The 14,137-nt window shown below is 34.6% G+C and overlaps 1 protein-coding gene across 1 annotated transcript in view; it reads left to right on the forward strand.

Moving 5' to 3' along the window:
- The window catches only part of LOC114046106 (unconventional myosin-XVI-like), a 682,808-nt gene that overhangs the window by 586,154 nt on the left and 82,517 nt on the right, over positions 1-14,137 (forward strand). The window contains exons 30-32 of the mRNA XM_027866360.1: positions 776-1,019; positions 3,620-3,927; positions 11,782-12,984. Of these exons, the coding sequence (XP_027722161.1) occupies positions 776-1,019; positions 3,620-3,927; positions 11,782-12,984 (1,755 nt within the window). The remainder of the gene's footprint in view (positions 1-775; positions 1,020-3,619; positions 3,928-11,781; positions 12,985-14,137) is intronic.

The following is a 14,137-nucleotide window of genomic DNA, read 5'->3' on the forward strand; positions in this document are numbered from 1 at the left end:
TCTATCTATCTATCTATCTATCTATCTATCTATCTATCTATCTATCTATGTCTTAAATGAGGGATAGACTAGGGTTTATATGAAGGTTAATTTAGCTTAAAAATGCACGTACACTCAGCTATGTATGTGTATATGTATAAATACATATGTATACACACATGAGTATGACATATATAGGTATATGTGTGTATGTATGTGTATATACACTTGTATTATCCTTCACTTAAGCCCTAGAACAAAATCTCTTTGTGGTATGGAGTAGACATTGATTTATTAAAAGCTATTCTAAGCTTGACGGGTCCCACCAAACTAGAAATATTTAAATTACAATTCTAAGTAGGCGCTGTTATCAAAGGAGCAGCCTTAGCTAAACTCAGAGAGACCCAGGACCAGAAAGTTGGCCCTGAGGTGATAATATTATTTTTCAGTCCCAGTCATTGATAACACTTGTCTTAGCATAAAGGAACTTCACCCTGCCTTGGTAGAGTATGTACCTATACATAAAAGACCTCATTATAAAGATTATTCCTGGTAACCTATCCAAGTAAATGATATTCTTAACATAATCTTTGAATTTATGATAGCTATTAATGAATTTTTAAATCTCGTTTTAATGTGGCTAGGATACATTTCATTATTTCTTTTACACTGAGCTTATATTTATCAGTCTGTAACCCCATTATCAGTCATGCAGCTTAATGTCATTGTGACTTCGCTTCTGTATTTTGGATTCATGTTTCTCTCATCGGACCATAATTTTGTCCTATTCTGACAGTTATAAGAGGCTTTCTTGCACGCCAACACTTGCTGCAAAAGATGAGCATCAGACAACAAGAGGTCACTTCAGTAAAGAGTTTCCTCCAGAACACAGAAGACATGGGCCTGAAAACATACGATGCACTGGTCATTCAGAATGCTTCAGACATAGCTCGAGAAAATGACCGGCTCCGCAACGAAATGAACATAGTTTACCATAGAGAAAAGTTCGAAGTCAGGAACAAACAAGAAGGCACCAAAAGGTAAGTGGAAAACATTTTTGACAGCCTTTGTAATTGATCCAGCTATCACCATAAGAGTTCAGAACAGCTCTCAACTCAGGGTCACCAGCAATGATCATAGGACAAGAGGCAAGGGACAAGCATCTGCTATGTGACGAAGTCAGTGCTAATCACTTTACAAATATTATGCATGTATGTCATCTGCAAACATTTTGCTAAAGGCAGCACAGTGTAGTTGATAGAATGTTCAGCTTGAGTTCAGGAATAACTAGGTTCGAATCTGGCCTCAGGCACTTATTAGCTGTGTGACACTGGGCAAATCACTTAAACTCTCTTAACCTCAGTTTCCTGATCTGTAGAATGAGGACAATATATGTGAAGTGCTTTCTAAGTCTTGAAGGGTATTATAAATGTGAGGTATTATGTTTGCTTTTGTCATTATTATTGCTATCATGATTATTATTAGGGAGGCAACATGATATAGCAGTAGAGAGCTTTCCTCTGAACCAAGAGGACTTGGGTTCAAATCCTGCCTCTGACACATGTTATGTGAACCTAAGCAAGTGATTTAATATTGTGTTACCTCCAGCAACTCTCTCAGACTGTAATTTGCAGAGCAGGTGAGGTTCTGAACTGGTAAGGGAATTTTTCTCATTGGGAGTTTCTTATTGTAAAGAAATGAAGGGTCTGGTGATGATGATGATGATGATGATGATGATGATGATGATGATGATGATGATGAAGATAATGATGATGTAATTATGGCTTCTGATGAATATTGTATATATTTTTGTTAATATATTAAATATCCTTGTTAACAAGACCATAAACATAGATGCACATATCACAAGACCATTTATAATCTCTATTTTGAAGGTCATTAATTTTGTATGCTATACTTGTTTCATTTTATGAATACCTCAGGCAATCTCAGATTTTTATTTTAAAGTCTTTGATAGCTCTATTTTTAGCAAACAGATTTAATTGGGCTTTTAAATTTTTTCATTGAAGCACACTGAACATAAATGCTGACTTAGACAACCTTCTGGAAATTTGCCAAGGTAATTAATAAGGAGCCATTTTAGGGGAGAGGAGATGCCATGAAATCAATATAGAGAATTGTGTTTGTTCTAGTCACTATCTAAATTGACACATTTTCTTCACTAATGAAGTCATCTTTTATTTCTTTTGATTTGAAAGCATACTTTGAATGCTTAGCTACAAATAGAAATTTTGCAACCACCTGTTTTAACTTACAGTAGAGTGTCCTTCCTCTTATGTGAATGATAAGGACACCTGTACATCATAACATCAGTCTGTGTAATGGCAGTAATCAGTTCTTTTTGGCCATAATTCACTTGGTAGGGAGCTATTTATTTTTGCACAGTAACTCAATAATGCCACATTTTATCTCACTGGAAATGGCATTCCTTTGCTTGTGCTGCCTATGTAAGATTATTTTTATTAAAGTAAAAATATCAGTGTCATCTCTGTTTAATTAGCTTCAGATATCCCAGTGATTAAATACTAAAAATCTCTTTGTAGGGAAAAACTGGTACTTAAGCATTACAGTGAAAACATATTACATACTGAATACCAAGTTTTTATCTATTTCATTTCCTACATGGGCATCTGGCTATATCTTTTAGAAGAATTCCAGCTCTTTTGGTGTTCTGCCATAAAGAGATAAAATTATAAAAACAAATGTTTAAACAACAACTTGGAAAACAAATGCACTGACATCTTTTTATCATGTGATTACTCCAGCTTATAAAACCAAAAGGAAAAATTTTGTTGTTATTGCTCTTGTTATTATTATTATTTTTACTATATCTTTTTTAACTAAAGAATTATTAATTGCATATGCCTTCCAGAAGGATATTTATTATTTTCCCTGCTGGAACTGAACAATCACCTCAATTTCTCACTTTGCCCAGATGTAAAATTAAGTACCAAATGATTTGTCAATTTGTTTATTGGATAAGAGCAATGCACTTGGCAACAGAAAAGACATATAGACTAAAAGGGAAAGAAAATCATTATGATGGAGAAAATAACTCCACATAATTAAATGATGGCTGATGATGCATGGAGGGAGAGACAGAAATAGGAAAGTAGTGTGGGTTACCCCCATAATTCCAAGCTTTGCTTTTTATAATGGTGTACTCCTTTGAGAGGGAGCCATGATGAACTCCTAACATTTGCTGCATCAGTAACTTTCTATTAAGATGGATTTCCCAGAAATTATCATTCAGATTGAATTCCTAGGTTTTGATTGTGTTTAATAATCAGAGTGTGAACAATCTATTCAGTGAATGCCTGATCAACAATATGAAACTACTTAAGGAAAGCTGCATTTATGTCTGTGTGTGGTGGTGGGGGGAGTCCAATGATCTTATTTATCATAAAGCAGGAAATGGAAAAATGCTAGCAGCTTCATCTGGATTTGTTTGTCAGAAGATTACTGCATACACATCCTCTAGTCACAGCAGGGGTGTTGAGAGATTGTTTTCCAAAAGGCTGTTATTATGTTTGCATGAACAGGTTCATTGTTATCATTTGAATAATGCATCTGGGCATCTCTTCTGTTATGTGTGTGTGTTTTTCTTCTTTCCTTTAAGAGCTGCAGACAAGGGTGGAAAGGTCTCTGAAGACAACTTTGCAGTCAGTCGGGCACCCAAGCATTTTCATTCTAGCTCAGTTCCAGTCCCCATGGCAGTGGATGGCTTGGTACAGTCTCTGGCTGGATCATCCATCAGATCTCCCTCCCTGCACTCTGTGTTCAGCATGGATGACAGCAATGGCCTGCCATCACCACGGAAACAGCCCCCTCCCAAACCAAAGAGAGACCCCAACACACGACTGAGTGCTTCCTATGAAGCTGTTAGTGCCTGCTTGTCAGCAGCTGCTAAGGAAACAGCTAATGAAGGTTAGGCTGAAAGGGAAATGATGGAGTGGGGCGGGGGACAGATTGGGAGACAACAACATTACTTCTGTTTATTGATCTTTTCACTTCCGGTCCTCAAACGTCACATAGCAGCCTTGTTGCTCTAGTACATTTTTAATAGAAATAAATCTAATTACCGGTTTACTAGTGGCTCTTTAATCACTAAGAAAACAAGACATTTGATTAAAATTTCTAAGACTGTTGGAAAAGGCAATTCATGCTATTCTCCCTACCCCTGCCCTCTTCACAACCCCCAACACACACACAGCTGCACATAAAATAAACTTCACATTTTGACAATACAAATTTTGGACCCTATTAATAATTAGAATTTTTTTCAAACTTTCAATTGAAAGAGATATGGTCAGGATCAAGACTTAGGATCATCCTACCTGTGACACATACTAACTGTGTGACCCTGGCAAGTCACATAAACTATCAGTGCCTGAAGCAACATTCAAAATCTGTAAGTGCTGAGATGCACTGGTTGTGTATTTTCTCACTAGGAGTTCCTTATACCAGATTTAGTCCCAAACAAAATAAAACCTCCCAAATCAACCATTTCATCAGTTTTTCTTTGCATCAAAATTTAGACAAACAACACCTATTTTATCATGCCAATGAGTGAAATGATTCACTATTCAATGCATAGCAAGCTCTAGTTAGTGGTTTCTGTAAAAGTAAAGTAACTTAAATTTCTATATTGAGATTCTAGCAACATCTTTATCTAAGTGATTAAAGTTAAATTGCATACTCATTACAAGTTATCTTCCACTCATTTATATTAGGAGTCTGTCCATGGGCCATAGTTTGCCATCCCTTGATTCATATTATGATTACTTATTAGTAATTATTCATCTTTGGCATTATTAAAAATAAATAGGACACATCAGAGAACAGAGAATTTAATTTAATTGCTTTTTAAAAATAATAATCAGAGAAATTTAGCCAAGATAAAAATAGAGAGAAAGCATAAGCATATTCTTCTAGACAAAGATATTTGACAAGTTACACAAGTCTAGAGTAAAATACAATACTAAGCTTAGTACAATCATCTTCTTTAATGTGTCTGAACAGGCTTTCAGGTGAAATCATTTTTTTAAAAATATATATGTTTTAAACACAGGGAGGTAGCCGATTGTCCTAAATAAATAGAAAAATGTACAAGAAGACTTCAAGGTGTCGGTAGAAGAGCAAATATTGGTATAATGAACAGAGGATTAGACTTGAAATCATGATGACCTGGGTTCAAATACCACCTCAAGCCTTTACCAGTTCTGTGATCCAGGGCAAGTCAGTTAACATCTCCGAGCTTCAGGTCATTCTTCTGTAAAATGAGAGGATCGGACTAAATAATATCCCTGATTCCTTTCAACTCTAAATCCATGATCTCATGATTAATAATTGATAAGACTGAAGAAAATCATATTTTCTGCTAGGATGTAGGAAATAAAGATGAGGGTAAATACAGAAATAGACAAATATGAGAAACAACGTGGAGTAAAGATAGAAATGAGTTTCAAGGGGGAATTTAAATTTGATCAGTGGAAAGCAATTGGAAAGGGTGGGATTCACAATATCATCTTAAACAGAGGAAGTACAGTGCTTACTCAATAATATTTATATCTCAATAATTCATAAGCACATAGAATGAGTAGGCAGGATAAATCTCACTCATTCCCTTATTTCTCTCTAGGTATTTTAACTTGGTAGTCTGCAGGGGTAGGTTTGTGGGGCAAAGCTCAACAAAGGAATGACAAAAATAAGAAACAAGTTGTGGGTTAGACAGACCTGGTGGGGAGCAAATACTTTCTACAATCATATTCACTTGGGTATAGAGAATATGGCATGATTACAAAAGAACAAAATTCAGAACAAAATGTACCATAAAAAAGAATATGAGGGTGAAGTTTCACTAGTAGTAGCTTTATTCAAGATGGAAAAATCAATATGAAAAGGAATAGAATAAATCTTACAGAGTTGGGAGAATGGGAAAAGACATGAGTATTCTAAATCACATCAAGTCATCACATAAGTGGATGGAAAGGCCTAATTTGAGAATCAGAACATGGTAGTGTTTGATGAAATGAGAAAAAGAAATCAAATTATTAAGCATAATTCAGGTCAAATTACAAAGGGCAAAGGGATGGTTGAGGTTTTAGAAAATAATTTTTAAAATTTCTTTTGAAAAAAGGAATCCATTGACATGTAGAGAAAATGTTATCAGGAGACAGAAAAATATATTTTAGAAATCATTTTTCTTTAATCTAAAGACATTTTAAAGTGAGAAACTGATTGAGAGAGTAAAAAATAACTTTTTAGTCAAGCATACCTATACTGAGGGAGAATGAATTTATAATCAGAGAATTAAAATGATTTCTACAAATCTTAGTGTAATAATACCTAATATTATATAGTGCTTACCATGTACCAAGCATTGTGCTAAGTGCTGTACAATTATTATCTCATTTGATCCTCACAACAATCCTGGAAGATAGGTGTTATTATTATCTCCATTTTACAGATGAGAAAATTGAGGCAAACAGAGGTTGAGTGACTTGCCCAGGATTTTACAGCTAGTAAGTGTCTGAGGTCAGATTTGAACTCAAGTATTTCTGAGTTAGGCCTGGCACTCTCTCCCCTCTGCCACCCAGTAATAGAATATTCTCTTGCACTAAATGAGTAAAATATAAGACTAATGAATCAATGTATCAATCAAATAGCATCCAAAACCCAAAGATCATATTTTTATTAAGGGAGCTTTCAAATTTTGAATCTGAAAGAGAAGAAAGGAGCATATACATATATACATATATATATAAACACACACATATATACACACATGTATATATACATGCACAAACATATATATACAAACACAAACACATACACACACACATATATATACATGTGTCCAAAGTCAGAAAAATCAAATATGCGAAATTAATTTCTAGACATCTCAACTCAGCTACAATTTGAGGTTCCACCACACTGATTACACACCCCATTTCTTTACAGCCAGTTGTTGTCCACCTTACACAACACAAAGCCAGAAGCTGTTTAGGGCACTGTGAGTGATCCTTCAAGTGCTTACTTGTGGATTGATCATGGCATAACATATAGTTATGTTTTTGTTTAGTTTTGTTCCATACAATGTCTAGGAAAAAAAGAAGGCAGCTTAGGCAAAATGAGATCCCTTTCAAAATGGAGATCTAAAAGTGACCTGGAGAGATTCTTAGCAAAGTAGCAATTCAGTGTGATTGATGGAGAGCTGGGCTAGGAGTCAAAGGGTGCTGTATACAAACCCTATCTTAGATGTCCATTATGGGCAACAGAGCCTAAATATAAAAAGACACTTTCTTGATGCTATCAGCCTCAAATAGTTTGAATTATACAAATATGTTAGAATTATAATATCTTATGTAAAGTTGTATTTGTCAGTAACTGGTTAGGGATAAAAAAAAAAGTATTCATCTTTGTCATAGAGAATTCTCAGTGCCAAATCCAAAGAGGAGAGGAATTTCCTAGGGATTAGGAGCTTCTCTAGATGCTCCTATCAGAAGATGATGCAGTGCTGATCATATTGGGCAATGAACCATTGCAAAGCCTCCTGAATGAGTTTAGCTAACTATTTACATGAGAAAATAACATAAAAGCATAAAGAAGGCCTATTGCTAAGATGTTCATCTGACGTTGCATGATCCTTCCATAAAGCTAGTTCCTTTTGGACTGATGCTGAGAAGGACAACTAACTGTTCCCAAAAAAATGAATAAGAGAGCTAACTAGATTGCATTTAGGAAATCTCAAATTGCTTTTAATGATCTCTTTCTGAAATAGAGGTCCAATTTTTTAACACCAATTTTTGTCTGGTGATGCAAAATGGGAATGAATCACAGACTATTACACTCTTTAAAGAATTTAAATTATAGGTCACTCAAATATCAATAGAGAGATGCATGGTGGATGTAAAAACAAAAGGCAGCAGTAAAATTTTTAAAAGAAGATGGACTTTTCAGAACAATCCCCACATCATAAGACATCAGAACAGGGTTTTAATAAATGTTGTCATTTATTATTATTATGTAATTTATTATTATTATATGAAAAACTTAGATTTTCATATGACTGTTTTATGACACATTAAGAGGACATCACTCACTAGAACTATATATATGTATACATGCACTTATATGTATGTGTATGTGTGTGTATATATCAACATATATAGTTTGTAGTTCCATATTCTCTTTCTCTATATGTGTGTGTGTACACACATATATACATGTATACATATACATTTATAGTTCTATTCTGCATAGTTATATAATATATTTATATATGTTATGTTAAATAAGCAAATTATATAAAATATATTATTATATAAATAAATTGAAAATAAATTATACATTAAATAATTTTATCCTATTTTATATGTACATAATGTGTATTATATATGTGTGTATATATATATACATACAGTATACATACATACATTCCAGAATCTTCTACAGAGATACACAAATTTTTTAGCAATAAATTTCATTTGTTTTGCTCACCTAATTTTCAACTGGAGATTCATTATATTTACCTTTGAAATTTGGAAAAGGCATCATCTATCTGAACTGTGAGTCCTGAGTCTTGGGAAATGTATTATTGAATGTACCAGACAGGCAGTTAAATGTTCTTTCACCACCTGTAATATTGTACTGGAACATAACCTCCCCAAACAGTGTCATAGTGAGGTTCCAGCAAATTCTTGAATTTTTCAGAGACCCTCCATTTGTCATCCAATTGTGACTGAGTCTTTGTACCTGCAGTAAAATGTGGTCAAAACTAATTCTAAATGCTGCTTGCCATTTTGGAACATATAGGATCACTCTCTATTCAACTTTTTGGTTGTTGAAAAGGAACTATTTTGTTCTCCTGGATTAAATTCTAGATGTCTGGGCTTCAATGAGGTTAAAACCATATGACATGTATATTTATGCAAATTGTGCAATTTAAAAATAACCTCAAAGATTCCTCCCAAAAATGGAAAGGAAAAATCAAAACAAAACAAAAAAGACTCTTGGGTAAGAAGAATGCTTCTTTAGCTCCTGGTGGCATTTTATAAAAATTTTGTGTCATCTTATGGTGAATTAGTCAGGAGCCAAATATGTGGGAGGAATGATAGAACACACAATTTAAGAGGTCTAGCATTTTTTTAAAATTGTGATCATAACAGAATTCTGTTTAAATTGGTCACAATTTGACCTAAATATTTATTTGCTATAATATGGTTATATGGCTATAATATGGCTATAATAATCACATCATTCTGGTTTCTTTGGTGAGGTGTGAAGTTGTTGAGTTTTTGTTTCCATGGTTGTTGTTTTCTTAAAACTTAATATCCAAACATTTTTTTTTAAGAATTTGCTTGGTTTGGAATGCATCTCAGGCTAGATCAATCAATAAAGTTCAATATTTCTAAATAAATATACATCATGAAGCTGAATTGAATGTAGCCAGGATTTGTATTTGTGTGTTATTATAATATTTTAATCTCACTGTATAATAAGTTAAACTTTTCATAGAATCTATAGTGTATCTATCTAAACTTTGCTCATTTGGGTCACAAGGTGATAATAGAGCTGAAACTTTCCAAAGAGAAGTTGCTTATGAACTAAAGGTCTTTAACTTACTGAGAACAATTTAAATATGATGCATGCATTCCACTGCACTGCCAGAGATTTGTCTGCTTTGAATAAAAAAAAAAAAAAAAACAGGTGATGAAACAATATGGTAAATAATGGGCATTTTTCTTACTATGGACATGCCCCCTTTCACTGGTTCTCTCTCAAGAAAGCTAATTTTTCTTTTCCATTACTAAGTTGAGATTTAGAATTTTCTTTGTTAGGATCCTGTTGAAGGACCCTAACTCTTAAAGGGCCCTATTTGAAATGAGCAATAAACTCCACTACAGTGGCTAAACAGTCCAGAATGATGAAATAAGTCAAGATTTTCAAAATTCAATATATTTTGTAAAATAACATGATATTATTATATAAAATAATTCTCACTATTTATAGAGGATATATTTGTCTAACAAAATGACTTTATTCCATAAGATATTGCTCATTATTTTATGAGAGAAATAAATCATCCTTCTTTTAAAAAAAAAAGCCTATTGTATTTGTTCTACCTACACATCAAGTATCTCCATTTGCTCCCTTAACTCTTTTTTTAACTTAATTTTGTCTTGAATTGATTCCAACATTATTTGAGGCTGCTTTACCATACATATTCTTCTCTGTCTCTGTCTCTGTCTGTCTGTCTCTCTCTCTCTGTCTCTCCCTGTCTCTCTCTCTCTGTTTCTCTGTCTCTGTCTCTGTCTCACTCTCTCTCTCTCTTTCTCTCCCTCTCTCCTCTCTCTATCTCTCTTCTCTCTCTGTCTCTGTCTTTTTCTGCAGGAAATATTTCTCATTATTTGTATTTTAGATTTTATTTTTGTTCCCATTAACACCTTATTATTTGTTGCTTGCTTTTATTATTTTAATAGTAACCAAAGTAAGTTTTAAAGAAATTTCTCCTTCTTTCTACTTTAATCATTTTTATTCACCCATCAAAACAATCTAGTTAACTTATTTAATGGAACTAGTTCTGGCTCTGTCAGTAATTTCCTATATGATTTTAATTAGTCAGTTCACCTCTAAACATCTTAGTTTCCTTGCCTGTAAAAATGTGGAATATATGATACAATCAATCACTTAATCAATAAGTATTTATTAAACATTTATTCTGTTTAATTTTGAGTGTACAACATTGAAAATTGAGATACTCTCTGTCCTCAATGAGGTTACATTGTATTGTGTGGTTAAACTGGGTATATACAAAATAATTACACGTAATTTGTATTATACAAAATATTCCACCATTAACAACTGGAGAATTTTGGAAAGGATCAGAAGAGTTTTACTCTTAAGCTGAGCCTTGAAGGGATCCAGGGGTTCTAAGAGGAGGAAATGAAGTATTATATTCTAAGAATGGGTGAAAAACCAGTACAAGGGCATGAAAATGAGAAATGAAATGTCATGTATTGAAAGCAAAGTAGATTGACTAGATTGCAAAGTATGAAAGACAGACAGAAAAAGACAGAGTGACAGAGACAGAGAGACAGAAATGTTTAATCAACCTAGAAAGACAAAATTGAATCAGAATGTGAAGGGCCCTAAATGCCAAACAAAGGAATTTATATATACATTTTTTTTTAAAAAGCATTTAGTTACATAGAACTATAAAGTTTCTTTCGAACTAGGCTGCCTGTGCTCAGCTTTAGCCATCTTCACAGGAGAATATGGCAACTTAGAGAATGAGCTGAATGAACCTTCACCACAAGTAGGTTTCTGAGATACTTTAGACAAATTCTTTGGACAATAACAGTTAAACATAGCCCAGATTATTTTGTCTGTCATTATGTCCATTTTATCTCAACCGAATGTGCTAAACTCTCTTCAAGAAGGGCAAAGACATAGTCAGACCTCCTCAAATATAAATATTGCCTTATTCAACTTTCTCCTTTTTCTCGTGGATAAGTTGTTAGTCTTATCGATACTAAAAATAATTGATCTTGATCTTGATATTGAACATTTTGATACTCTTCTTTTGCACAGAATAAAGTGAATTTTGTTTAGGAACCAAAGGGACGGAATTCAAATGTTGAAGAGAAATATGGTTTAGAACATTTAGGATCTGGAACAGTAAGATCTGTGAAGAGTTAAGTCCAAGCTAAGCTACATGGTGCAAGATGCAATTATTTGAGAAATCTTAACCCTACCACTCTCTTCTTTCTGTTTCAGTGTTGACTCGGCCTAGGCCACACAGTGATGATTACAGTACAATGAAAAAGATTCCTCCTCGAAAGCCCAAAAGAAGCCCCAACACAAAGCTTAGTGGCTCATATGAGGAGATACCAGCACAAAAGCCTGGAGAAGCAAAATACTTAAGTGCTGTAACTAAAGTAGGTCAACAAGATGTGATGACAATGCAGAGAGCTTCTTCTGCAGATGGACCACACCAGGGAATCCTCAATTTGTATATGTCCCAAGAGGAAGAGGAGGAGACCGAGCCAGTATACATCGAAATGGTAGGGAACACAATAAAGAACAGTTCCATTGAGACAGACAGCCCAGATCAAGGAGAGTCTGTTTATGAAGAGATGAAATATTTTTTGCCAGAAGAAAGTAACAACAGTGGCTTGGGAATGGTTCCACTAGTAAGTGGATCCCCACCACTGTTTTTTGACTGTCGAAAACCTCTAGCTGTTGAAGAGAGTGACATAAACAGTCAAACCACAGGGACCTTTAGAGATACATGTGACATTCCACCACCTTTTCCAAATCTGCTTCCTCATAGACCTCCACTTCTGGTGTTTCCTCCAACCCCGGTGACATGCTCTCCAGCATCTGATGAGTCACCTTTAACACCCTTGGAGGTCAAAAAGCTTCCTGTCCTAGAAACCAATCTGAAATACCCTGTGCAGTCAGAAGGATCAAGTCCATTGTCTCCACAGTACTCCAAAAATCAGAAAGGGGACAATGACAGACCATCATCCCCTGGTCTAATGGTATTTAATGTTTCGAGCAAAGTTTCTCCTCCTTCAACTCCACCTCCTCCTCCCCTCCCACCTCCTCCAGTGCCTCCACCTACTGCTTTTCGGCCTTCCACACATTTTACTTTCCCCCCAGAAACTCACACTCCATTTCTGGCTAATGCTGGGAAAGCAGTGACAATTTCGGAATTGTCCAAAGTACCTCAGAAACCAAATTCAACTCATGGTGCAGGTTCTTCCAGCTCATTCTCTCAGCTGTCCTATTCTCCTGGGAAGGTAGCAAAAGTGGAGCACAGGAAACCCAACTCCAGTTCATCTTCTCCACTACCATACAGCCCTCCAAACTCAAGACCGTTAACCAGTCCTCTTGATGAGTTAACAAGCCTGTTTAACTCAGGACGGAGTGTGCTTCGGAAGTCTGCAGCAGGAAGGAAAATTAGGGAACCTGAAGGTAAGTAGTCAGGAACTATTTCCCTTTTGCTCCTATTTAAGAAAATGTAGTAGAATAATTATGCTAGATGATGAAGTAGATAAAGCATTAGACCTGGAGTTAGGAAAAGTTGAGTTCAAATCCAGCCTCCAATATTTACTAGCTTTGTGACTCTGGGCAAGTCATTTAATCTCTGTCTAGTTTATTTTCCTCTTATGTAAAATGGGGATAATACTAGCATCTACCTCTCAGGGTTATTGTGAGGAAAAAGTGAGATGATATTTATAAAGTGCTTTGTAACCCTTAAAGTTTATTTCATATGTATGTGTGTGTACATATTTATATTATTTATAATATAATATATAAGCTTATATAAATGCTAACTAGCATTATTATTATTACTATTATTTTTAACGATTTCTTCTAAACAATTGTTAAGTTTAGAAAGCTGATATTGTCAGAATAAGAAATTAGCTAAGCACTAGGGTTCCCTCTTTACAGATAGAAAAATTAAAAGCTAAGAAAATTTTGAAGTATTAGGATAAAACTGTGTACTCCAAAGAAGAATCTGGGGAAAATATTGAATATGGCATTTCTGTCCAGTGTTTGCTTTATCTTTATTAATAATACTTATTCTCAAAGTTCTTACATTCCACATTACTGAGTCACATTGACTTGTAGACATATAACTATAACTCTCATGAGCCATGCATTGTCTATTAAACCATTCTCTTTAACAATTTACCTTTTGCCTTTCATGATGCTAATGTGGTGATTATAGAAAAGTTACTTCACCTTTATGGCTCTCAATTTCCTCATTTGTGAAATGGGATTAATAATACTTGTATTAGCCACCTCACAGAAGAGTTGCGAGGAAAGCACATAAGGAAACCTTAAAGTGCTATATAGAAATGTGGATTTTCATCATCATCATCATCAATCCCCTGGAATTTTTCCCTACTAAATTTGAACTACTTGTGGTTGAATAGATGATAGGTGATGGATGAAAAAAATATGCATTAAGTACTTACTATGTACAAAGCACTATGTTAATCACTAGCTAAACAGATAATTGAGACAGAGGCCCTGCTTTCCCAGAGCTTATACTCTAATTTCAAGAGACAGCACACACACACACACACACACACACACACACACACACACACACACACAC

Source organism: Vombatus ursinus, unplaced genomic scaffold, assembly GCF_900497805.2.
Source record: "Vombatus ursinus unplaced genomic scaffold, bare-nosed wombat genome assembly UNPS02014781.1, whole genome shotgun sequence".
Lineage (NCBI taxonomy): Eukaryota > Metazoa > Chordata > Mammalia > Diprotodontia > Vombatidae > Vombatus > Vombatus ursinus.